Here is a 27309-nt window from a genome sequence, read left to right on the forward strand (position 1 = left end):
CATTTTCCTGAGTTCTGTGAGTTGTTCTAACAAGTTATCCAATCTTGGGAAGGTGGTGTGGGAACCTTCAAATTCATAGCCAGGTCAGACAGAAGTGTGCATAACACAGGGACAGGATACTTGCAAGTGGTGTCTGAAATGAGGGCAGTCTTGTGAGACTGAGACCTTAAACCTGTAGAGTCTGACAGTACCTCTAGGTAGTTAGTGTCAGAATTAACTGAATTGTTGGACGCCCACTTGCTATCAAAGAATCAGAGAACCGGAGAACTGCCTGTTGATTCCACACATTTTGGAATGGCAATAAAAGGAATGAAGTACTGATACATGCTACAAAACAGGTAAACCTTGAAAACATGCTAAGTGAATGAAAGACGCCCACCACAAAAGACCACATGTTGTATGATTCCGTTTATAAGAAATGTCCAGAATAAGCAAATACATAAAGACAAAAAGTAGATAGCTGGTTGTCTAAGGCTGGGGGCAGAGGAGAGAGGGAGACAGGGAATTTGGAGTGACTGCTAATAGGTACAGAGTTTCTTTTTTCTGACGAAAATGTTCTCAAACTGTGGTGATAGTTGCAAAATTCTGTGAATATGTTAGAATATATTAGAAACTACTGAATTGTACACTTTGGATGAAATGCAGGTATGTGAATTATGTCTCAAAAAAGCTGTTAAAAAATGTTACATAAATGGAATCATAACATATGTAAACTTTTGGGATTAGCTTTTTTCACTCAGCAAAATTTTCTGGAAACGGATCCAGGTTGTCACATGTATCAATACTTCATTCTCATTCCTTTGTACTGACGAACCGTATTCCATTGTATGGATACATCACAGTTTATATTATATTTTTAATCAATATTGAGAATGAGCATCTTTTAAGATATTTACTGCTCAACTGCTATTTTTTTCTCCTATGAATTATCCTTTCATATCCTTGGCCCATTTTCCTACTTTCTCCTCTTTTTTATTAGTCCTGTGTGATATGGACTGAAAATTCTTTTTCCTAACTTAACTTTGCATGTGATGATTTTTGCAATTATGTTTTTGACTTTTACGTAGTTAAATATACTTCTGTATTGACTTTTTTCTTTTTGTTTATTTTTGGCTGCGTTGGGTCTTCATTGCTGTGCGTGGGCTTCTCATTGCGGTGGCTTCTCTTGTTGCGAAGCACGGGCTCTAGGTGCGTGGGCTTCAGTAGCTGTGGCTCGAAGGCTCTAGAGCACAGGCTCAGTAGTTGTGGCACACAGGCTTAGTTGCTCCGCGGCATGTGGAATCTTCCTGGATCAGGGCTCGAACCCGTGTCTCCTGCATTGGCAGGTGGATTCTTAACCACTGCGCCACCAGGGAAGCCCTATATTGACTTTTATACAGTCAAATATTCTTCTTTATTTTCTTCTAATAAAACACTTATGGTTACATCTTTTACATTAAAATCTTTAATAAATCTTTCATTTATTTTAGCACAAGGAATTAGCAAGTTGAGTCTTTTGATTCACTAGCAGTATAACAGAGCAGAAAGCCCACTGGGCTAGGCATCAGGAGGCCTGGGTTCTAGTCCTGGCCATGCCACGACCTAGCTCAATCATTCTGAGCAGGCCACCAGTCTGTGGAACCTACCTTTTCTACTTAACACAATTGTTTTGAGAAACAAATGAGATTACAGATGTGAAAAGGATACTCCAAAAATGTTCAATAGATACCTCTCAATTGTGAACAAAAGGAAAGCATTATGTATATTTGTATTGGTTACAATACTATTTCCTTTCCACATGCCATATACCAGAAAACTCACAATGTTGTCCTCAGAGAATAAGTAGCTTGCCCTCCCCAAAACCCTAAGCCAAAGGAGGTCAAGTGACTCGCCCTAGGATCACAGGTGAAATTTAGGGAAGAGTCAGTTCTAGAAGTGAACACAAGTGGTTACGCCCCAGCCCTCCCCACAAGTCAGAGAGCACCATTCTTCTGAGTTAAGACTTGCTAAAAACGAACTGTCATCAACTGTCCGTATTCGTATCTTTACAATAAAAACACAAACTACTCTCTGAAAAAAGTAGAGCCTATAATTAAACTGTGGTGGGGGTGACAGTAAAGAGAGTGAAATGAGAGTACTGAATTTCAAGTTATAGTTTCCCACCTTGCTTCCGACAGCCTGGGATTTTGATAAAGGCTCCATAGTCTGTCACCATAGCAACCTATAAAGACAAAAAAAAAATCTTTGTCATACAAATAAGAATCTCTCTCCCATAGCATTTAACCTTGTCTCCCTGAATTTCTACTTGGTACTGACTGCCTCTGTCTGCTGCAAAACTGCCTAAAAGTGATGTTCTGTCAAACATTATGTTCTTTCTGAAGTTTTTTTTTTTTTGGTCGTACCGCACAGCTTGTGGGATCTTAGTTTCCTGACCACGGATTGAGTCTGGGCCCTCAGCAGTAAGAGTGCAGAGTCCTAACCACTGGACTGTCAGGGAATTCCCCAATTTAAATTTTTTTTTAATTTTTATTGTGGTATAGCTGATTTACAATGTTGTGTCACTTTCAGGTGTACAGCAAAGTGAATCTGTTATACATATATATATATATATCCACTCTTGTTTAGATTCTTTTCCCATATAGGCCATTACAGAGTATTGAGTAGAGTTCCCTGTGCTACACAGTAAGTCCTTATTATCTACTTTATATATAGTAGTGTGTATGCATCAGTCCCAGTCTTCCAATTTATCCCCACTCCCCGGTAACTATAAGTTTATTTTCTATAACTCTATTTCTGTTTTATAGATAAGTTCATTTGCAGCTTTTTTTTAGATTCCACATGTAAGTGATATCATATGGTATTTGTCTTTCTTTGACTTACTTCACTCAGTATGACAATCTCTAGGTCCATCCGTATTGCTGAAAATGGCATTATTTCATTCTTTTTTATGGCTGAGTAATATTCCATTGTATATATGTAACACATCTCCTTTATCCATTCCTCTGTTTATGGACATTAAGGTTGCTTCCACGATCTGGCTATTGTTAAATAGTACTGCAATGCTTTTTTTTTTTTGGTTTTTTGAAGTTTAGACTGACAGGTATGGTGATCATATTAAAAACATTGGTGAGATTGGTGTGTTTGTCAGATGGTATGACAGTACTTAGGAATGCCCAAATCCCACATGTACTGAAATCCCTCAAAAAGACATAGGAACAAACAGCAGAAAATTAGGTAATAAAGTTACACTTTATATTATCTGGAACTGAGGCCTCCAATCCAAATGGAGAAGTTTAATAATTTGAAATGGATCATGTAGAACATCTCTTTTTCCTAACCTTCAAACCAACCAGACCATACAGCTTGCTCCACTTCACTCCAAACCAGAGTCTTGGGTTTTATCAAGACAATTAGAGAAAAAGCCAATACACAGACATCTGACAGAACCTGAAAAGATGTAATCAGAGAGAAAAAGAGTTGTCTTTTGCAGAGTTGACCTTAAATGGAGAAGTTAGAGGCTTGATGGATCTATGTAATATGCAATATGTAATAGAAACAAAAGGCCCAAAAGCCTTGCCAGATAAATCATTATCCCAGCCTCTACCTCTATTGCTCTCCTCCAGCCCACCCCACCCCCCAATTGTGGATTGGGATTAAAGTTGTCACTATATACTATATTCATCACTAAATTCATTATTATTTATAAAATATTCAATACGATCTTACACATATAAACTTTGTCCTTTCCAGTGACTTTAAAATTAGTTATCTCATATTGGGCAATCACTGTTTTGGCTTAAACATAACTAAAACAAGGGGAAGGAAGAAGGAGAAGGGGGGGCTTCCCTGGTGGCGCAGTGGTTAAGAATCTGCCTGCCAATGCGGGGGACACAGGTTTGAGCCCTGGTCTGGGAAGATCCCACATGCCATGGAGCAACTAAGCCTGTGCGCCATAACTACTGAGCCTGCACTCTAGAGCCCGTGAGCCACAACTAGTGAAGCCCACGCGCCTAGAGCCCATGCTCCGCAACAAGAGGAGCAATGAGAGCAATGAGAAGCCCGTGCACTGCAACGAAGAGTAGCCCCCACTTGCCTCAACCAGAGAAAGCCCACGCGCAGCAATGAAGACCCAACAACGACAAAAATAAATAAATAAATAAATAAATTTATTTAAAAAAAAGAATGGGTTAAGAACCAAAATTTCTAAACTCTTGTTTTACAATGATGAATATGCTACACTGGGTTAGGGACCAGATATTCCCAAAGAAACAGTACAACCAGGCAGATACTAGTACTTAAAATCAAGGCAAGGTGGACTTTAGAGATTAGCTGATCTAATCCTGTCATTTTTCAAATAAGGAAAGTGAAGACCAGAAACATGAAGTACTTATCCAAGTTCACAAAGCGAGTTGTTCTCTGTAAAACAGGGCCGCATGGATAAAGAAGACAATATTTTTAACTGCAATAAAAGAAAATCCCTTCTTTCTGGACCAACTAAAGGCACTTTGGCTTTTGCTCCAGGGTTCTAGAAAGAGGGCTAAAATGCTTCATACTGTCTAACATCATTAGTTAAGGGCATAATTATCTAAACAACTTAAAAGCAGCACCTGGAAGTTGGAGTCCAAATCACCTTGCTGCTATAAATTAAAACAACCTCACTTTTCAATACTGAAGCTCCAGTGTCACATTATTATCTTTTGAGGAAATATCATAATAGACCTAAATTTGGCCTCTTCCCAAAGGAAAGGTTAATGCACTCAACTGTTCAGTTGGGAAAACACATTCTTGCCTATTTCCAGCAGCAGGTGTTTCCATCACTGTGTCTCCTAGGGAGCAGTCAGAGTTGAAATTAACAGAATGGCACCTGCCTTAGATGTTCACACCGTCTGCCTGATGTCCCAGGAACAATTAATCAAATAGCTCAGGGGAGAAAATTCAGTGATTATCTCAGCTGAACTCAGGGCTTGGGTAAAATGAATTTACCATCTTCAGATTAGAGGTTGCACTGGCCTTGAAACTTGTTATCCCCATAATGTAAATGAGGAATTTGAGGCTCAGAGATATGTTACTTGTCTAAAGTCACAAAGTTGGAAAGTATCAAGACCAAGTACAGAAAAGAAGTTTTCTGACTTCTAGTCCAATGCTATTTCCAACTTACCAACACCAGTCTCGCCTCAGCATTTCTTTGGCTATGGCTGGGCTAAGCCAAATCCCAAATCTCAATGCTATGCTTGGGCTCCCTACCATGCTTAATGGACTCCGGCACCAAGAAGTCCCTCAGAGGACAAGGGAAGGATGAATACTAGCTTCTCGGCTATTCTGTCACTGGGCCCCCCAACCCTGCTGAGCCTGCTAAGAGAAGAGCTGCTAGGATATGGGCTGCACCACCAGTTTCTTCAAAGGCAACTGGTCCTAAGAGGCTTGGATTCAATTTAATTCAAACATGTACTGAGCACCTGCATGCAAGATACCATGTCAAGCACTGTGAAATAAAAACAACGTATAAAAAGAGATGCCCAGGGCTTCCCCTGACGTCCAGTGGTTAAGACTGCATGCTTCCACTGCAGGGGGCACGGGTTCAACCCCTGGTCAGGGAACTAAGACCCTGCATGCCACTTGGTGCAGCCAAAACAAAAAACAAAAAAAAAAAAAAAGAGAGAGAGAGATGCCCAGTCTGATTTTAAATGAATTTGAATAAGTTACCAAGATACATGAGATAAACATGGCCTCTGCTCTCTAGTAACACCCAATCTAATGGAGGAGACAGACACATATACAAGTAAGAATAGTACAAGACAGACTATAAATGTCGTGATAGAGGTACAAACAAATGACTGTGGAACAACCAGATTTAACATCTACCTTCCTCCTATACTACCCCAATTCAGTCAAAAGAGTTCTCTTATGGGTCTTTTGGTTCCTCCATGCATTTATGAACAGTTGAACAACCCCAGCTGCAGACTTGGAGAACCTGATTTAGAACTTGCCATTTATTAATCATTTGGGCAATTACTTAACTTCTAAAAAGTTTCCTTATCCATAAAATGGGGTTAACAATTTCTTTGCAGAAAGTCAATTGACAGGTAACGTGTCAAAGTGCTAACATACATTAGGCCTACAAAATTTCTTTTGAATTTTAATCTAAATTCTTCTTTTTAAATATTAGGCACTCAGTGTTTGTTGGATGAATATTCTGAAAAATAGTTTCCTGTTTCCAATTTACCATGAAATTTCTCTTTCCCTAATTCCAGTCACTCCTAGGCATTTTTCAAAATGTGTTCCTGAAATAGTAAAACTATAGTTCTAGTATTAGAACTATAAACTTCTTTCTGAACATCACCCTAGCCCATCCATCCTTGACGGTAAAATATAAAACCTACACTAATTCAAGCCCCATCTCATGTAAGAAAAAGACATAGATCAGGAGCCACTTTACTAGAAATCTAAGTCAGTTTGTGGAGGGCAGAGAGCTCTTCTTTCTTTTGTGCAACACCTGACAAGTGAGGGCTTCATGATCAGAAAAATCAATTTCATCTCCAGAGCTACCATTTCCGTTTTCTAAGCCCTGGTACCTCACTGATCTCTGGGGATACTATGGGCCCTAAAGAATGAGGACAGAGGCTCTGAAGAGCAGAGTTGTTTGCTATTTGTTAGAATGTTATCATCCTTTGTATCCTGTCTATTACATTACAAGTTGGGATACACTTAACAGAAGTCTAGAGCCACATTTATCTATAACCAACCAACAGTCACAAAGTCTGTCTTCAAAGGCCTCATGTTATTAGGTGGTAAAACTTTTGTCAACCATAAAGCAAGTATGAATGCCATAAGAATGATACAGTTAAAATACTACAGGCACTCATAAGACGCTGAAAACAATTTTTTGGCTTTACTTTTGCTTCAAGAGAAGGGCGATTGGCGACTTCCCTGGTGGCACAGTGGTTAAGAATCCGCCTGCCAATGCAGGGGACACGGGTTTGATCCCTGGTCTCAGAAGATCCCACATGCCATGGAGCAACTAAGCCCGTGTGCCACAACTACTGAGCCTGCGCTCTAGAGCCTGCGAGCCACAACTACTGAGCTCAAGTGCCACAACTACTGAAGTCCGCGCGCCTAGAGCCCGTGCTCCGCAACAAGAGAAGCCACTACAATGAGAAGCCTGCACACCGCAACGAAGAGTAGCCCCCACTGGCCGCAACTAGAGAAAGCCTGCACGCAGCAACGAAGACCCAACACAGCCAAAAATAAATAAATAATTTTTTTAAAAAAAGGGTGATAACGTTAATGAATTCCTACTTCGTCTCAGGCATTGTGTTTTTATAGATGATAGCTTATTTAACCATCATCACAATCCTATGAAAGTTGTTTTTATCTCCATCTAACAAAAGAGAAAACTGAGGCTCAAAGAAATTAAGTGACGATCTCAAGGATCACACAGTTAGTAAGTAAAAGAGCTAGGACGGAATCCAGGTTTTGCCTGGTTCCAAAGCCTCTGCTCTCTAAACAAATACAATGTCTCCTCCCTCAAAGACTGATCATTCACTCAGTTATGAAGGTGTATTGAGCACCTACTATTTTCTACCCACCTACCTGCGACTGAGATATACAACAGTAAACAAAACAGACAGGGCTCTGTCTTCATGGAGCTTAGTGTCCTCTGAGAAAGAAAGACTTTAAACAAGTACAAAATAAATATAACATGAGCCTATTTATTTATGGTGGGAAAAAGATCTGAGGAGATGACATTAGGGCTGAGACCTAAAAGATGAAAAGAAGTTGGTGAGAAAATGGGACAGTTAGAAACAACAGCATGTGTAAAAGTCCTGAGAAGGAAGCAGGCTTAGATGTTTGGAGCTGTAAGGAGGCCAAAGTGGCCACAGCATGAGTAGAGTGGAACTAAACAACATTGCCAGAGTAAGCAGAAGCCAAGTCAGGTAAGGGTCATGAAAACAAGTTTGGATACATTCAAGTACAATGAGAAGCCTAGGAGAACTTCAAGAAAGCAACTTGGTCCAATCTGTTTTTAAAATGTTATTCTGGGGAATTCCCTGGCGGTCCACTGGTTAGGACTCGGGGCTTTAACTGCCAAGGGCCTGGGTTCAATCCCTGGTCAGAGAACTAAGATCCCACAAGCTGTGCAGGGAGTCAAATCAATCAATCAATCAATCAAGTGTTATTCTGGCTGCAATGTGGAAAACTGATTGGAAGTGGACTACAAAAGAAGTAGGGAGCCCAGGAGGGCCAGGCAAGAGATGAAAACTTAAACTAATGGGGTGCCAAAGGGATAAAGAAGTATAGACACCAGAGACATATTTGGGAGGCAGAAAGACAGTACTTGATAATGGACTGGAGAGGGAAGGAAAAAAGATCAAATCAAGGGAAGAAATCAAAGATGATGCCCAGATTTCTAGCGTGGGTACCTGAATGAATAATGGGTTCGTTTGCTGAGATGGGAAAGACCGGAAGAACAGATTTGGTGAGAAAACCAAAAATACAGTTTAAAACATAAATTAGAGGGAGTTCCCTGATGGCCTTGTGGTTAGGATTATGGGCTTTCACTACTGTGGCCCGGGTTCAATCCCTGGTGAGGAACTGAGATTCCTGCAAGCCATGCAGCACAGCCGAAAAAAAATAAAAAAGCATAAATTAGAGATGCTGTGAGGTATCCAAATGAAGATGCCAAGTATGTAGTTAGAAGTCTGGATCTCAGAGGAGGTACATGTGGGAGCCAGATGTTCTGCTAGCCCTTCTCGTTTAAATTGTAATGTTCAAGACATTCTCAAGTGGACAGAAGCTCCAAACACAGCTGCTTTTCACCTTCAATCTACGCTTAATATAAATGGGAAGTTTTCAAAGCCAAAAGAATATACCTCTCCTTGGAAAATAGTGTAGAGAGCAGGCAAGTTCTCCATGGTCTCAGGTCTTCCTGAATTCATCCTTAATGTTCTATGGTTCCTCCATTTCTCTTCTGCTAAAGCTAATTCAAGTGTCCTGTCACAAAGAAACAGAACAGGTAACAGAGAAACATTTGCAACAAAAAAAAAAATGTGCTGCCAATCCACAGGTTGTCCCTACAGGATAATACCATTAGATTTAATACCATGTACTTTTAAATTTACTTATTTACTTATTTATTTTTGGCTGTGTTGGGTCTTCGTTGCCGGGTGCGGGCTTTCTCTAGTTGCAGCAAGCAGGGGCTACTCTTCTTTCCGGTACAGGGGCTTCTCATTGCAGTGGCTTCTCTTGTTGCAGAGCATGGGCTCTAGGCGCACGGGCTTCAGTAGTTGTGGCACACGGGCTCAGTAGTTGTGGTGCGCGGGCTTAGTTGCTCCGCAGCATGTGGGTTCTTCCCAGACCAGGGCTCGAACCCGTGTCCCCTGCATTGGCAGGTGGATTATTCTTAACCACTGTGACACCAGGGAAGTCCCCACCATGTACTTTTATCCAAACCTCTTTTGTCCACTATAACTGTGGGGAGTTTTGGAAACCTTGATCTTATTTCTTTTCAATTTGATACTTTACCAAGGCCATTAGCCTACTGTTTTGTTTTTATTGTTATTATTGCTATTCTTTTGCCAAGGGAAAGCTTTTGGTGGGGGAGGGTGTGAATGGATCTGTAAAAAAGGAATAATAATAGTAATAAGAGCTAACATTTATCAAGCACTTACTATGTCCAGGCACTGTGCTAAGCACTGGACATCCAATATCTCATTTGATCCTCAAAACTCTCAAGATGTAGGTTCTATTAATTATCACATTATGTAGATGAGAAAACCAAGACTTCCAGAGGCCAACTTATTAGGCCTATGTCAAAAAGCCAGAAAATGGTAGAGTCAAACTCTGGCTGACATCAGAGTCCACGCTTTTAACCACTATTCTAGGCGTTAAATCTGAAGTGACTTCGAAAAGAGAGCATAGGGAAATTCCCTGGTGGTCTGGTGGTTAGGATTCTGTGCTCTCACGGCCAAGGGCGCAGGTTCGATCCCTGTTCGGGGAACTAAATCCCACAAGCCGTGCACGGCGCAGCCAAACAAAGCAGAAAGAAAGCATAGCTTACTTTTTTCTCCAATGAAATTAAAATCACACATGCTCATTTTAAAAGTTCAGATAACACATTAATTTGAAGAAAAGAAAATCATCTATAATTCAATTTGGTTTATATCCTTTCAGACTTTTTTACATGTACAAGTAGGTTTTTTAATGGAATCATGAAACCATTAATTAATATTAATAGTCATTTTATATTATTTTTTAGCAATTCATACACAAACACATCTTTTTTTAATGCCTATATAATAATCCATTGCTGGATGCATCAAACTTATTTAACTATTTATGAATCATATTAAAATGCAGATTGCAACTCAGTAGGTCTAGGGTGTTGCCTGAGATTGGGCATTTCTTTCTTTTTAAAAAAAAACTTATTTATTTTAATTAATTAATTTATTTATTTCAGCACGTGGGATCTTTCGTTGAGGTGAGCGGGCTTCTCTCTAGTTGTGGTGTGTGGGCTTGGTAGTTCTGGCACATGGGCTTAGTTGTCCCAAGGCATGTGGGATCTTAGTTCCCCTACCAGGGATCAAACCCGAGTACCCTGCATTGGAAGGCAGATTCTTAACCACTGGACCACTAGGGAATTCCATGGGCATTTCTAACAAGCTCGCAGGTGATGCTGATGCTGCCAGAGTACCAAGTCTTAGAGCTTCGAAGTTGGAAGGGATCTTAGAGGTACTCTTGCTCAGCCTTCTGGCTTTAAACAGGGAGGAAACCAGCAATCTAGTGGCTCTTAACCATGCCTCTTTACTTGCTGCATAAATCACTGCTACATAAAGATAAAGTTAATGCTACAGTCCTCAGTTCTCTTTTTCCTCCTAATTACTTGACATCAATAAGACCTGAAACTCTTATTTTCCTTGGGTTTTCGTGTGCAAATACCTCCTTCTCTCCTCAACCCTGAGCACACCCCTACACTTTCAGATGATTACTTCAGGTCTTACTTTTGGAAAGTCTTCCTGATTTACAATAACCATCCATTAACTGAACTGCCTCACTTAAAACAGAAATGAAAGAAAATTCTGTCAGGTTCCAGACCCTAGTTCTAGTATCATCGCAAAGCCCAGGAACATCCCTGTTCTTGAGTTCCATAAGACAACCTGTATCTGTATAATAAACTTGCCCTTTCCTGTTTACGTCAGCCAGAAGTGAGTTTTATTACATTATTAAAAGCACACAGATAGAATGAAGGCAGATTTGTCCGTTCTTGAGAAATGGCTGACAAACAGCTTAAATCCAAGTATCACAGTCTGGGGCTTCCCTGGTGGCACAGTGGTTGAGAGTCCGTCTGCCGATGCAGGGGACACGCGTTCGTGCCCCGGTCCGGGAGGATCCCACATGCCGCGGAGCGGCTGGGCCCGTGAGCCATGGCCGCTGAGCCTGCGCGTCCAGAGCCTGTGCTCCGCAACGGGAGAGGCCACAACAGTGAGAGGCCCCCGTACCGCAAAAAAAAAAACAAAAAACAAAAACCACGTATCACAGTCTGGTTGGATCCTACCTCTTCCACTTCCCAGCTATGCAGTCTCACCTCTAGTCCTTCCCTTCCCTCTGCCCAGCATCCTCACCTCATATCCTAGAACAAAGGTTATTAACCTGAGGCCAATGACTCTATCAAGAAACCTTAATTATCCCTCCAATTTTTGGAGCACTAGTGAGGTACAGAATCCATAGAGGCATCGGCAGCTAGGACATCTAAATTAAGCTCAAACAACTTAGTCTATCAACTGTTCTTCTTTAAACAAAGGTCACAGAAAGAGCAATACAATCTTAAGTTATTTCGTACAGATTTTTGCGGTGATAAGAGTATGAACAGCTAAGTTTAAACCTCCCCTATTTGCTCCGTTTGTAGAACAGTAGCCTGAGAAACCCTATGCAATTCTTCAAGCAGGAAATTGGCATGCATTTTTGAGAGAAATCCTGTTATACGACAGTAACAGGCTTACGATTTCAGAATTGTAAAGGGTTGCCAGGGACACAGTTATTTATTAGCCACCTCCTTCCCAAATGGTATTTAAAAATTTTTTTGAATTATATTCTGTAGAAACCTAGGGTTGTTCTATGGTCGTTATTCAAAAGGAATCCCAATTGGAAAGGAAGATGTAGAACTGTCTCTATTTGCAGATCACATGATACTATACATAGAAAATCCTTAAGATGCCACCAAAAAACTGCTAGAGCTCATCAATGAATTTGTTAAAGTTGAAGGATACGAAATTAATATAAATACAAATTAATATACAAAAATCTGTTGCATTTCTATACACTAACAACAAACTACCAGAAAGGGAAATTAAGGAAACAATTCCATTTACAATCGCATCAAAAATAATAAAATACCTAGGAAAAAACCTACCTAAGGAGGTACGGTGGTTATCCAGAAGCTTCTCAGTTAACTCAAGTTTATTTTAAAAAGTCAGTTCTGAAATATCTAGGGACAACAGGATCAGGAAGGCCAAAGAAGAAGGGCCCTAGGTCAACCAACCAGAGGACAGCCTCCATACCAAAGGTGGGGGAGAACAACCCCAAAGAAATCTGAGTTACGGGAGGTCCCACACAGAGCAGTTGCAAAGCTAGGAGCCTCTCCTCAGTCATTAGGCAGAGGTTGATTATTGCTGATTCCCACTTGCCCTCCCAGCTTTGGGGTGGGTCATGGTAGCAAGGGGGAAGGGAGGTTATGTGAGGAAGGTCTACTTTTAACAGCATATTCTGCTTTGATCTGGTTTACCTATTAAGCTTCTATGTAACATTTCATTTGGAAAAAATAGTTCTGCTGCTTTTAAAAAGTTCATAAAACGTTGAGACAGATACAGTGTAGTTCAATAGGACCACATCTGTAGACTTAAAAGAGCGAGTAAATTGACAAGGATTGAGGTACACCATTTGAAGTTGCCTTGCAATAGTTCTAGAAACAAAAAATTCCTTATGCATTTCATTTTACTTGAATGTTTTAAACAATTGTGATATGGAGGGAAGCAATAAGGACCCAGTTATTTATTAGCCACCTCCTTCCCAAAACAAAGGGCAGAGCAAGGAAAAGTATAGCGTGGGAACGGGAATGGGAGCTGTGGCAGGGGAATGGTAGCCTAGAGTGAGGTCAGAGCTTATGCTGGGCGAGGAGTAAATCTACAAAGAGCAACCCAGTGTGGGGAGAAGCAGGATTATAAGGGTGTCTGCACACTGGGGCAATCCAGAATGGGGAGTCAGTGCCCAAACATGGAAGAGCGGGGCCTGAGGATTAGAGGTAATCATGCAATGTTAATTTCCTGACTATAGAAGTTATATTATGGTTATATAGAAGAATGTCCATGATTATAGGAAAACTAAAGTATTCATGGGTGATGGGGCATCAAGTCAGCAACTTAACTCTCAAATGATTCATTAAGAAGTGTTATTTGGGGCTTCCCTGGTGGCGCAGTGGTTGAGAGTCTGCCTGCCGATGCAGGGGACACGGGTTCATGTCCCGGTCTGGGAAGATTCCACGTGCCGCGGAGCAGCTGGGCCCGTGAGCCATGGCCGCTGAGCCTGCGCGTCCCGAGCCTGTGCTCTGCAACGGGAGAGGCCACAACAGTGAGAGGCCCGCGTACCGCAAGAAGTGTTATTTGTACTGTACCTCCATAATTTTGTGATTTTTCAGCTTTTTTTTTAATGTGCCTGCAATTAGGAAAAAAAATAACCACGTCCTCTCCTCCTTCCCCTCAAGCAATGAGCAATTCATAGAATAATATTAAATTGGAAAGATAATATGTAGCCCCTTTGAAACTTCATTTCATATGTCACCTCACTGATCTGGCCAAGATTTTTGTTGTTGTTTTTAAGTTTAAGATTTAGATTTACTGTTGTTACTTAACAGTACCAATTAGATAGACCTCTGAGAGTTAAAGTGATTTTAATTTATTTTTAAGTTATGTGTAAGAATTGAGGCGAATCAATTGGTAAGTCAAAATACTGGGACACATCAAAGACAGAATAATGACAGAGCCTTCATTCTCAGCCACTATTCCACACTCCCTCAGAAAGAACTCACCGTCTACATCTAAATTTTGAAGAGTATGTAGTTCCTTTTTTTTTTTAATTTATTTGGCTGCACCAGGTCTTAGTTGCGGCACGCAGGATCTTCGCTGCAGCATGCAGGATCTAGTTCCCTGACCAGGGATCGAACTTGGACCCCCTGCATTGGGAGCGAGGAGTCTTAACCACTGGACCACCAGGGAAGTCCCTGAAGAGTAGTATACAGTTCTAACACTAACTAGGTCCCAAATTAGTAAGGAGTAATTAGAAGGGCATCATTCCTGGAGGCTAGGACGAGCAGGGTCTGGATTTATTCATTCATGTAACCAAGGACCATTTCTCATTTGATTTTGTCTTCCCAGTGCCTGTATACAGTAGGTACTCAAAGTTTTCTTGAATGAGTGAATAGAGCCTTACTATGTGGCAAACACAGGTAAAGAAAAAAGAAAGCATTCTGGTCTAAAGAATGTAGCAGAAGGAACTGAGTTCCACACAATTCGCTGGGTAGGTCAAAAGATGGAAGACTTTCAAATATCAAACTGGTGGCCCAATCCTCCTCCTTCCCATCAAATTTCTAGAGTAACTATCTTAGACAGATGCTTTTCCCATTTTGCACTCTGGTCATGGATCTGTTGACAAAATGGTCAAAGGCAGGAAAGAGGAAAAATAGTAAGAAACAAGGAAAAACAAAAATGGACCATAAAAAGTGAAAGCTGAAAGCAATTATTAAGGTCATTCAGTCCACTACTCTTATTTAATTGAAGATGAGGCTAACAGAGGTCAAATGTCTTGACAAGGGCTGCTCAGAGTTAGCCATTTTGGTACTGGACCCCAGGACCAGTCAACAATCCCTAAGGTCCCTTCCAAGTCTTCTAATAATAATAGCTAATATTTGAGTGCTCCCTACTTGCCTTTAACCTAGAAGCTTTACTTGTCTTAACTAAGTTAATTCCCTTTCGACCTCCCTAACAAGATAGGCAATTATCGTTCTGTTTGGTAAGGTATTTTACAGATGAAGAAACTAAGACACAGGAGAAGCTAAATTACCTTGTTCAAGATTACAAAACTATGAATGATGGAGATGGGATTCAAATCCTATTTACGAATATTTTTTCTTTCCTTTATGGATTGTGAAATTCTTCCAAGCATGCCCTTGTCTTGCACTCCATCATATCCTTCAACTCTCCAGTGCTTACCACAGTATAGAGCACACAGGAATTTGTAACTGTCTACTGAAATACTGAAGTACTTAATTTTACTCTATTTTAAATTGTTAGTTAATTTATCAGTTCAGCACCTTTATTGATGTTTATATGTCAGGCTCTGTGCTAGGCACTTCATAAACCTCCTTTCTTTCTTTTTTTAAAAAATATTTATTTATTTATTTATTTGGCTGTGCCGGGTCTTAGTTGCAGCACACGGCATTTTCGTTGCAGCATGTGGGCTCTTAGTTGCAGCATGCGGGATCTAGTTCCCTGACCAGGGACTGAACCCAGGCCCCCTGCATTGGCAGCACAGAGCCTTAACCGCTGGACCACCAGGGAAGTCCCCATAAACCTCCTTTCAATCCTTAAAACAACTCTACAAAATAGCTATCTCTGTTTTACAGGAATGAAGTAACTTGTCGAAAATTCATAGCTAGAAAGAGATAAATCTTAGGCCATTCCAAGAGCCACACACACTTGCCACTAAACCATTCTTTTCAACACAGTCCCTGTCATCAAAGGCTTCCTAGTCGCGTAAGGATAATGGTTACCAATTACAATGCAGCATGATCAGGGCTAGTGATTAGGTTCAAAGTATTAAGAAAACAAGAAAGAGAAGAAGGGCTTGGGGGAAGCAAGAAGTTTAAAAGGTGACAACTGAGTAGGCCTTTAAGGATAAACGGAAGTCCTCTAGCAGACTGACCTCATCAGAATCCTGATATACTGACCTCTATTTTCTTCCAATCTATCAGCCCTCTTTTTTTCTTCACTTTCCCCCCTATCCAGCTTAGATTCCATAGTCCATCATTCAAACAATAGCTTAACTTCCCTTTAACTCTGTCTTTATAGCTCACCTAACTGGCAGTACCCCTACCCTGATGGAGTTCAGTTGCACATATTGGAACACATTCTAGCTAGGTTAAACAGAAACTGGGATTTATTGCCAGGTATTATGTGACTTACAAAATTACTGCAAGGGCTATAGGAAGTACTGGTAGAACTTCCCAGGAACACCTCCTAACCCACAAAACAACAGTCTTTGCCATGATCAAGAAAGTCATGGCTATCATTGCAGAAAGTCATGAAACCAAAAAGCGGATGACTAAGAAACTCACTGCCTCTGCTGTGGTATTTGCCAGCAAAACGGCATGCCTCTCACTCTCCTCCTCCTCTCACTTCCAAATTCAATTCTCATCTTAGGTGCAGAGGAGTCTAGGAAATATCTAGCTCTCAGTTCCACCAATACCCCAGTCTTCACTGCCAACAACTCTCACCAAAGTGGTCTATCTGCATCTATCTCCCCTCCAATCTGTTCACACTACTAAGGCCTGAGGGATCAAGCTGCTTCCCTCACCCCACCACCTGCAAAAAAAAAAAAAAAACCCTCAGGGATTTCCCATCAGTCTTAAAGCAAAAGCTACAAAGTCTGGCCTCTGCCCACCTCCAGCTTCATCTTGTACCACATTCCCCTCTGTTCCCTTTGTCCTGGCCACACTGGCCTGTTTGTGCCTGTTAGTCACTTTCCTCACATTTGCCACAGGACCTCTGCACATGCTGTTCTGTATGGAATACGCTGCCTTCCTCTCTTCACCCAACTAATTAGCACTGTTCCTTCAGGTATCAGTTCAGGCATCTTTTCCTTAGAGAAACCTTCCTGCTTATTCCAGGCACTCATAACACCAGCTTCCTCTCGTAGGCAGCACTTACTTTGCATTTCTTAGTGAGATCATTGGTGAGCATCTGTTTCCCCCACCGGACTAACAACAGCCCTGAAGTCAGAGACCATGTTTGGTTCACAATGTCTCCCCAGTGCTTTGCACAATAAATATCAGTTGCACGATTAAGGAGAAGGCCTAGTTCACAGGTATGAATCCGAATTTCTCAACAACACTGTGCTCTGGAAGCCGAGAGTCGGACATTTCCTTCATCTCCGTCTCTCTCAGGAGCACTGAGCAGGCGCTAAAAAAAAGGCTGCAGAATCATGGCAGAAACAAGTCGGCCTCCTCAGTCAGAGAGGACCCTAGTGGAGGCTGGGAGACAGGCCTCTTCTCCCTGGGAGCGCCTGGCACGGGGCTCGACAAGGAAGGCTCTTGTTGAAAAAGTCAGTCGTCGAGGGCCCCAGGCAGGCGCAGAGACCCCAAAGCTCTGCTCCAGCCCTAGAAAGGGAACCCAGGCTACTACACACAAGAGCTAGGAACTCGGGGCCCCCCCCTGCCCCTTGCAATCAAACCTGCAGTTGAGAAGGGCCAGCCTCAGACCACATAACGGAGGCGCCGCCTCCAGATTCCACTGCCCCCACCCACGATCTTCCTTACACTTACTCGGTATCAGCGTCCGGTCTCCTCGCCGCAGCATTGCGCGCAACACCGAAACCCAGTCAGCGAGCTTCCACCCACAGGACACAGCGCGCCTAGGTGGGACTCCAGCTCTATTCACCAATCCTGGAATAGTACTCTCGTAAGGGCAGAAAGAACTGACCAATAACAGGAGACTCTCCAGGGGGCGGTGCAGAGGGGAGTATTGGAAGATGATTGGTTTCTCCAAGCCGGAAGTTCCGGGGGAAGACTAAGTTGGAGCCAATCGTGTGGTGCCTGAGGGTGTCGGCGCGGTCAGTGGCGGCTTGAGGAGAGCGGCTGCCGCCATGATAGAACAGCAGAAGCGAAAGGGCCCAGAGTTGCCGCTGGTCCCAGTCAAGCGGCCGCGGCATGAATTGCTTTTGGGAGCGGCGGGGTCGGGCCCCGGAGCCGGGCAGCAGCAGGCGGCGCCGGGAGCTTTGCTGCAAGCGGTGAGTAAGGGAGCAGGCGGCCTTCGGCCCTCAGCTCTTCCTCTCTCCTCAGCGCTGTACCTGGTGATCCCGCACCGGCCCTTTCCCCACACTGCGGGGACGGAACGGGACTCTCTCACCCTGGAGTTAAAGCAGAAAAGCACTGTAAGAGCAGCCAACACTCTGCGATGCTCCATATATTTCCCCGTTCGACGCCCGTTTTCGGCATCTCGACCGCCCTGTGAGGAGGCGTTAGAATTAGGCTTAAGGACCTTGAGCTCAAAACCGGGGCCGGGGCTTTGGAATCTTAAATGTTCCAGGGATCCGGCATAGAATAAACGTTCAGGAAAGTTGGAAGAGTGGATGGATGAATGAATGAATGAGGGAACGAAGGAAGGAAGGAAATGAAAGATACTGGCTCGCTTTGGAACCTGGGGCAACTTGCTTTTCACTCTGTTTCTCTTGACTAGTATTAGTAACAACCGTGGAATAGTTACCATCCATTGAGCTCTTGTACTAAGTGCTTTCTTTGTATAGGAAAACTCCATTAATCTTGGTAACTGCCTGAAAGTTAGGAATTGCTCTTATCCCATTTTGTAGATGGGGAGACAAAGTTATCTAGTAACTGATAGGAACAGATTTTAAATTCAGAATCCATGCTCTTAACTACATTTCTTGTACGATAGAGGTGGTGGTCCTGTTAGGCTCAGCGGAAGAAATATATGTACCCCCCCTCCCCAACTCCTCAACCAGCTGGTCAATAAATCCTGCTGGCACTGTCCTCAAAATATATCCAGACTTGCTACTACTTCTGCCAGCTCCATCACTAGCTCCTGGTCTAAACCATCATTATCTCAGCTGGCATTATTGCTGTAGGATCCTAATGGTATTCCTGTTTCTGTTCGCGGATGCTCAGTCTAGTCTCAATCCAGCAGCCAGAGGAATCCTTCTGAACATCAGATCGTATTACCCCCTGCTGAAAACTTTCCCTGGCTTTTCAATTCACTCAGAGTAAAACTAAAATCCTGACAGTCTTTTGCCCTCTTTCCCTTGACCTCTCTGAACTACCAATTTTCCATTGCTCACCCTGCTCCAGGCACACTGGCTTCCATGCTCCTGCCACAAAGCCTTTGCATTTGCTGCTCCCCCTACGGATTTACTCTTCTTCCAAATGTCCACATGGTTTACACACTCAACTCCTCCCAACCTCTGCTCAAGTATCACTTTTTCCGTGAAAGCTTTCTTGACGAGCCTGTTTTAAATTGCAATACCCTGTGCTCACTAGCCCACATTGCTGCTTTGTTTTTCTCCATAGCACATACCACCATCTATATGTTTTACTTGTTTCTGCCTTCCCTCCCTCCTTTCTGCCCCTCCTTCCCACTAGAACACAAGCTCCATTGTTTATTTTGTTCAGTCCTGTTTTATCAGTGCATAGAACAGTGCCTGGCACATAGTATTTTTTGAGTAAATGAGTAAGCTGGATAACTGAAGAGATTTGGGGATTATTAATAGTGAACTTGTTCTTCTGTCTGACAAGTAAGAATATCAGCCCAGGTTTCTTTGAATTGCCCAAGCCTAGGCTTAATGTCCAAGACCATAATCAAAACTACTCTGCTTAATAACTGTACCCTGCAGGGTTTTGGGAAAGCTTAGTTCAATCATTCATTCATCAAACTAGAAACTGGGAAAACAGTGTAGAATTACACTGGTAAGATTCCAGCACTCACAGAGCTTTTCTAGTGGCAGGCCAGGGGAAACAAAATGTAAACAAACACATAAGGAAGGTAATTTCAGATAGTGATAGGTGCTGTGAGAGAACACAGCAGGGTTGATAGAATGCAGAGCGAGGTAGGGTGCTGCTTGAGCTTGAGTGTTCCGGGAAAGACTTTCTGAAGAGGAAATATTTGAAAGGAGCCACACATAGGAAGATCTAGGGGAAGGGGGTTCCTGTCAGGGGCAACAACAAGTGTAAAAGATCCTGAGGCAGAAATCAGTTTAATGTGTTTGAACAGTTAAAAGTTGGGTATAGGGCTTCCCTGGTGATGCAGTGGTTGAGAATCTACCTGCCAATGCAGGGGACACAGGTTCGAGCCCTGGTCCAGGAAGATCCCATATGCTGCGGAGCAACTAAGCGCACGCGCCACAACTGCTGAGCCTGCGCTCTAGAGCCCATGAGCCACAACTACTGAGCCCGCATGCCACAAGTACTGAAGCCCACGCGCCTAGAGCTCGTGCTCCACAGCGAGAAAAGCCACTGCAATGAGAAGTCGCGTACCGCAACAAAAAGTAGCCCCTGCTCACGGCAACTAGAGAAAGCCCGCGCACAGCAACGAAGACCCAACGCAGCCAAAAATAAATAATTTAATTAATTAATTAATTTTTTAAAAATGATATAGGACAATGATAAGACAAAAATATGGGCACTCAGCCTAAGAAATGAGGTCAAACTTGAAAGGCAAGCAGGCAACTGAGCGCCCGAATTTAAAAACTAACTAACTAAATAAAAGTTGGGTATGGGATGGGAGCACAGTGAGGGAGGAAGAGAGTTAGTATAACAGATAGACACTGGAAACTTCAGCAAGAGAGTATAAAATTGGAGACATAAGTTATGTGCGAAGAGTTGCCATTCTCTAAATCAGGAGAAATACACTCAATCAGTTTCCCTTGTCTTCTCCTTATACTCCCCATTCCCTGACCTTTCAGTCTCCTTTGCCTGTATGTAGTGACTACTCTGTACTTCTCTCTTTTGTTTAGGGGCCTCCAAGATGTTCCTCCCTTCAAGCGCCAATCATGCTTCTCTCAGGACATGAAGGGGAAGTGTATTGCTGCAAGTTTCACCCCAATGGATCCACCTTAGCATCTGCAGGATTTGACCGACTGATATGTAAGGCATAGTTTTTGAATCTGGAGTAATTGCTGTCTGCCAAATAGTGATTACTTTTTAAAACCTTCAGTGCCATAGAGAGTATAAGTCTAAGTTGGGCACATAACAAACTATGTGGCTAATATGCTAAAATAGGGTCATGAAAATGCTGAATGATTTGGGGTGTAGAACTCAGGGTTCATGTGGTAAATACAGAAGGAATTACGTTACCAGTTGGAAAGTGAGTCGCTCTAGTTTGAGAACATCGTCCTCATGGAGGCAAATCTCGAGCTGATTTAGCAAGACTGGAGATCTAGGCTTAACAGGCTAATGGGAGTAAAGAGGAGAGAGAGAACTTTTTCCCAAAGATATTGAGGCTCTCCTCTTGATCCATTCCCTCAGAATCTTAGCATTTGGAAAGGAAGGAGGGAGTCCTGACGTGGCACCTCACTTGGATAATCTACCTGGCCGTCAATAGGATCTGCTACCTGATTCTCAGCTACTAGTCAAGAAGAGTCTTTTGGCTCTTTGCTTATAACTGTGCCTCAGGGTGGATGATGTCTGCTTTGATTTTGGTGTTCTGGTTCTGTGTTCCTTAAACTTACTAGTGGCCAAGTCTCTGGAAGGCTTAAGGATGTTTGCAAAACATACTTGAACTACTGATTTGCTTAATTTCATTGAACAAACTAGAAACAGTTTTATCAGCAGGAAGATAACTCTAAATACCTTATTGTGTATAGAGTGTTCCTTAATAACACTCATCAAACTTCACTCTGTGCTGGACCAAGCTCCCTAAGGATTGGAACTGTGTGTATTCATTTACCTTATTTTACTCCAGCACCTGGCATAGGTATTTAGTACATTTGCAATGAGTGAATGTAGTATAAAGTCGTTCTCCTATGACCTTCAAGTCAGTTGCAGCTTCCAGAGTTTCCCATAAGTACCATCATTTTGCAGTCTGCTTCTACTCATAGCCGACAGTAGCTGTGAGTGCCAACTTTTTAAAAGTACAGGAGAAACACTTAAGATTTTAAAAATTATAGCCATTAACTAAAATGTTTTTATTTTATGAAATGTGAAAATATTGCATTATTTTTGTTTTAATGTGAAGAAAATTGATCTAGCTAATAGAACTAATAGTGTTCCAAAGGAATATAATTTCAGAACTTGTTCTAGTGAATTCGTAAGTACCCTTTCCGTGGCCAATAATGAGTCTTCTTTTGCCTAGTAGTGCTCACAGAACCCCTGTCGCCCTAACAGTGTTGTGGAATGTCTATGGTGACTGCGATAACTACGCTACATTGAAGGGACACAGTGGAGCAGTGATGGAACTGCATTATAACACAGACGGCAGGTGAGTATTCTGCATAGTGGGTGACAACTGCTTCTTATAGTAATTCTTCTTGGCATCCTTTCACATTTCATCCCTGAGTTTTCTCTCAGGAGACTGTGCTGTCAAAAACTACTGCGTTTTATGGACTTGAAGACACGGGGAAGAGGAAGGGTAAGCTGGGACGATGTGAGAGAGTGGCATGGACACATATACACTACCAAATGTAAAATAGATGGCTAGTGGGAAGCAGCCACATAGCACAGGGAGATCAGCTCTTGTGTCCACCTAGAAGGGTGGGATAGGGAGGGTGGGAGGGAGATGCAAGAGGGAGTAGATATGGGGATATATGTTTATGTATAGCTTATTCACTTTGTTATACAGCAGAAACTAACACACCATTGTAAAGCAACTATACTCCAATAAAGATGTTTAAAAAGAAAAAAATCTGCATTTTGGACAACCACTTTATTATCCTATCGCTGTAACCCAAGTAAGGTGTTTATTGTTCCATGTATGCATTTATAGACATATCACCTCTATCTAACATATCAACATCGCAGAAAAAAAAATTTTAAGACATAAAATGTAATTTACATATATAAAAATTAGCGACTTTTATTATAAAAGTAATAATAAAATAATCTATTTCAAGAAAACTCAAAAAAAAAGCAGGAAAATGACCAAATAGCCCACGTTTTTACCACTCCAAAGATAATCACTGTTAATATTATGATATGTTTTTCTCAAGCCTTTTTCCTATTCAAAACAGTTTGGTTTTTTGGTATATATTAGAACTACTTGTGGGAGTTCCCTGGCAGTCCAGTGGTTAGGACTCAGCGCTTTCACTGCCGTGGCCTGGGTTCAGTCCTGGTCGGGGAACTAAGAGCCCACAAGCCACGCAGCGCAGCCAAATTTAAAAAAAAAGAACTACTTGTACAATCTTGTCTGCTGCTTTTTACCCTTAACGTTATTCACCTGTCATATCTGTTTAGTATAACATACTATTTATTATAAATATTTTAACAATTGCGTAACTTTAGAATAACTACAGATAATATAAAAATGTGGTTATACAAAGTTAATTAATCCCATTCGGTATTTCAGTAAACATTTATTGTTTTACAGCTCTGACCCCTAAAAATTTTAGGGTTCCCTGAACAACTGGGTGCATAGCCTTGTACAAATTTTTCCTACTTGAGTAAAAAAAGCATCGTAAATTCAATCATAACTTAGAAATCAGCCTCAGAGACAAAACCTTTTGAGTTTTAGAGAAAGAGAGTTACCAAGCCATTGGGTCAGGAATTGCTACAGTGTGTCTCACCTCCACAGCAGGGAGTGATTAAACATTTCCAGGTGGAAGGATGTGTAAAGTGTTGTATATCAAAAAGGAGGGAAAGATTGAGAAGACTGCTGTATTAGATGTATAATGTGGGGACTGACAGGGAAATTTTTTTTACATTTCGTAGAGCAGACCTTATAACTGGGTCTAGAGCATGATTAGGATTTTGTTATGTAAGGTGAGGCATTCCAGCCTCCATCAGGTGCCAAGCTGTCAGAGCACATGTTAGTGATCTTGAAAACTGGCACGTTTTGGCAAGTGGAGAAGATAGATTGCTATTCCTTGTCTTCACTTATTTTTTTGTTCTTCCTCTCACCTTCTAGTATGCTCTTCTCAGCATCCACAGATAAAACTGTGGCGGTGTGGGATAGTGAAACAGGCGAGAGAGTTAAAAGACTGAAGGGGCACACTTCCTTTGTGAATTCCTGTTATCCGGCCAGGAGGGGTCCCCAGCTTGTCTGCACTGGCAGTGACGACGGTACAGTCAAGGTGGGTGTTGTCTGTCTGCGTGTTGAGGGTTTCTGAGGTGACATAATGTGAACCTTATCTTGTCTTCCCACCTGTACTTTACCCTCCTCTCCACAACTTTGTTTCATCAGACATTTCCCAAAACAGACACTATTTAAAATATGTTTAAAATAATAAGCAGTTAAGGGTTTTTTCTTTTTTTAGGTATCATATAGAATAATATTACAACTGTTGAACCATTGTGACTTGGAATAAAGTGGACCACCATCCAAGAATAATTGGATTCTTGACTTAGCTGTTTACTTAATTGTGTGACCATAGGCAGTTCACTTTTCTGATCCTCAGCTTATCAGTCTTTAGAACACTGACAATAATATACATGTCTTACAAGACTGTTGTGTAATTATAGTCAATATAATAAAAAGGTTTTATATACTGACTATACAGTACGTGGTTTTAGTAACAGGATGGGGTATTAAAAGTCATTTAGTCCAATGATTGCCGACCTGTATGCATATCAGAATTACGTGAAGAACGTGCTAAAAATACCCAGATTCTGGTTTAGTAGGTCTGGAATGGGATTTTTTTTGTTTTGTTATTGGGTATTTGTTGCTGCAGGTGGGCTTTCTCTAGTTGCGGGGAGCAGGGGCTACTGTTCATTGCAGTACGTGGGCTTCTCATTGCGGTGGCTTCTCTTGTTGTGGAGCATGGGTTCTAGGTGTGTGGGCTTCAGTAGTTGTGGCACGCGGGCTCAGTAGTTGTGGTTCATGGGCTCTAGAGCTCAGCCTCAGTAGTTGTGGCGCACGGGCTTAGTTGCTCCGCAGCATGTGGGATCCTCCCGGACCAGGGCTCGAACCCGTGTCCCCTGCATTGGCAGGTGGATTCTTAACCACTGTGCCACTAGGGAAGTCCCAAGACTTTATTTTTTTTAGAGCAGTTTTAGGTTCACTGCAAAATTGAGGGAAAGGTACAGAGATTTCCCGTGTATCCACTGCCCCTACCATGGATAGCTTCCCCCACCAGAGTGGTACCTTTGTTACAATTGATGAACCTACATTGACATGTCATTATCACCCAAAGTCCATAGTTTACATTAGGGTTCACTTTTAGTGGTGTACATTCTGTGGGTTTGGACAGATGTGTAATGACATGTATCTGGCACTATGGTATCATACAGAGTATTTCAACTGCCCTAAAAATCCTTTATGTTCCACCTATTCATTCCTTTCAACCCCAGGGAACCACTGATCTTTTTGCTGTCTCCTTAGTTTTGCCTTTTCCAGAATGTCATATATAGGTAGACTCGTAAAGTGTATAGACTTTGCAGATTGGCTTTTTTCACCTAGTAATATGCATTTAAGATTCCTCCATGTTTTTTCATGGCTTAATAGTTCATTTCTTTTCAGTGCTGAATAATATTCCATTGTTGGATGTACCACAGTTTATTTATCCATTCACCTACTGAAGGACATCTTGGTTGCTTCCAAGTTTTGGCAGTTATGAATAAAGCTGCTCTAAACATCTGTGTGTAGGTTTTTGTGTGGACCTAAGGTTTTAACTCTTTGGGTAAATACTGAGAAGCACAATTGCTGGATTGTGCAGTAAAGGTTTTGTAAGAAACTGCCAAACTGTCTTCCAAGGTGGCTGCACCATTTTTTCTTCCTACCAGCAATGAATGAGTGTTTCTTTGTTCCCCATCCTTGTCTGCATTTGGTGTTGTCAGTGTTTCAGATTTTGGCCTTTCTAATAGGTGTGTAGTAGTATCTTACTTTTTGTTTTACTTTGCATTTTCCCAATGATATATGATGTAGAACATCTTCTTTTTTCCAGTTTTATTGAGAATAATTGACATACATCACTGTACAAATTTAAGGCATGCAGCAAGATGGTTCTATTTACATATATTGTGAAATGATTATCAGTAGATTTGACCAACATCCATCTTCTCATATAGATACAACAAAAAGGAAAAAAACGGGAAAATTTTTTTCTTGTGATGAGAGCTCTTAAGATATACTGTCTTAACTTTTCTATATATCGTATAGCAGTGTTAGCTATAGTCATCATATTGTACATTACATCCCTAGTACTTATGTATCTTATAACTAGAAATTTGTACTTTTTACCACCTTCCTCCAATTCCCACTTCTTCTACCCTCCTCGTCTGGTAGCACAATGTTGAGCATCTTTGCATATGCTTATTTGCCATCTGTGTACTTCTTTGGTGAGGTATCTGTTAAGTTCTTTAGCTCAATTTTTGATCTGGTTGTTATTGTTTTGTTTTTTTAATAAATTTATTTATTTATTTTTGGCTGCATTGGGTCTTCATTGCTGCATGCGGGCCTTCTCTAGTTACGGCGAGCGGGGGCTACTCTTCGTTGCAGTGCGTGGGCTTCTCATTGTGGTGGCTTCTCTTGTTGCAGAACACAGGCTCTAGGCACGCGGGCTTCGGTAGTTGTGGTATGCAGGCTCAGTAGTTGTGGCTCATGGGCTCTAGAGCTCAGGCTCAGCAGTTGTGGCGCACGGGCTTAGTTGCTTTGCGGCATGTGGGATCTTCCCAGACCAGGGCTCGAACCTGTGTCCCCTGCTTTGGCAGGCGGATTCTTAACCACTGCACCACCAGGGAAGTCCGTGTTTGTTATTGTTGAATTTAAGAGTTCTTTACTGTGTTTTGGATAATAGTCCTTTAACAGATGTGTCTTTTGCAAATATTTTCTCAACAGTCTGTAGCTTGTCCTCTAATTTTCTTGACATTTTCTTTCACAGGGAAGTTTTTAATGTTAATGAAGTTCAGCTTATCAATGATTTCTTTCATAGATTTTGCCTTTGGTGTTATATCTAAAAGTCATCACCATACCCTAGGTCACCTAAGTTTTCTTCTGTGTTACTTTCTAGGAGTTTAATATTTTACATATAGGTCTGTGATCCATTTTGAGTTAATTTTTGTGAAAGGTGCAAAAAAATATTCATTTTTTTTTAACATGTGGACATACAGTTGTTCAGCACCATTTGTTGAAGAAACTATCTTTGCTCCATTGTATTGCCTTTGCTCCTTTGTCAAAGATCAATTGACTGTATTTATGGGCGTCTATTTCTAGGCCTTTTATTCTCTTCCATTGATCTATTTGTCAGTTCTTTTGCCAATATCACACTGTCTTGATTACTAGCTTTATAGTAAATCCTGAAGTTGGGTAGTGTCAGTCCTCCAGCTTTGTTGTCCAATATTGTACTGGCAAGTTGGGGTCTTTTGCCTTTCCAGATAAACTCCAATTTGTTGATATCCGTGAAGTAACT

General features: G+C 41.7%; 2 protein-coding genes across 4 annotated transcripts in view; one reads left to right on the forward strand and one right to left on the reverse strand.

Annotated features, from left to right (window-relative positions):
- ZCCHC17 (zinc finger CCHC-type containing 17) overlaps positions 1 to 8964 on the reverse strand; it is a gene marked incomplete at its 5' end in the record, with an annotated part of 46343 nt that extends 37379 nt beyond the window's left edge. Inside the window, 2 exons of one of the 3 annotated variants that reach the window (XM_082833320.1) lie at positions 2143 to 2200; positions 8850 to 8964. In XM_082833320.1, coding sequence (XP_082689446.1) covers positions 2143 to 2200; positions 8850 to 8915 — 124 coding nt within the window. Of the gene's footprint in view, positions 1 to 2142; positions 2201 to 8849 lie in introns of those variants that run through there. The other 2 variants (XM_082833322.1, XM_082833321.1) reach the window with 2 other exon arrangements.
- An 8909-nt stretch (positions 8965 to 17873) lies between these two features.
- SNRNP40 (small nuclear ribonucleoprotein U5 subunit 40) overlaps positions 17874 to 27309 on the forward strand; it is a 37200-nt gene continuing 27764 nt past the window's right edge. The window contains exons 1-4 of the mRNA XM_082833319.1: positions 17874 to 18030; positions 20767 to 20896; positions 22136 to 22229; positions 23871 to 24036. Of these exons, the coding sequence (XP_082689445.1) occupies positions 17887 to 18030; positions 20767 to 20896; positions 22136 to 22229; positions 23871 to 24036 (534 nt within the window). The 5' untranslated portion in view covers positions 17874 to 17886. The remainder of the gene's footprint in view (positions 18031 to 20766; positions 20897 to 22135; positions 22230 to 23870; positions 24037 to 27309) is intronic.

This window comes from Leucopleurus acutus (assembly GCF_964270905.1).
Source record: "Leucopleurus acutus genome assembly, chromosome: 2".
Taxonomy (NCBI): domain Eukaryota; kingdom Metazoa; phylum Chordata; class Mammalia; order Artiodactyla; family Delphinidae; genus Leucopleurus; species Leucopleurus acutus.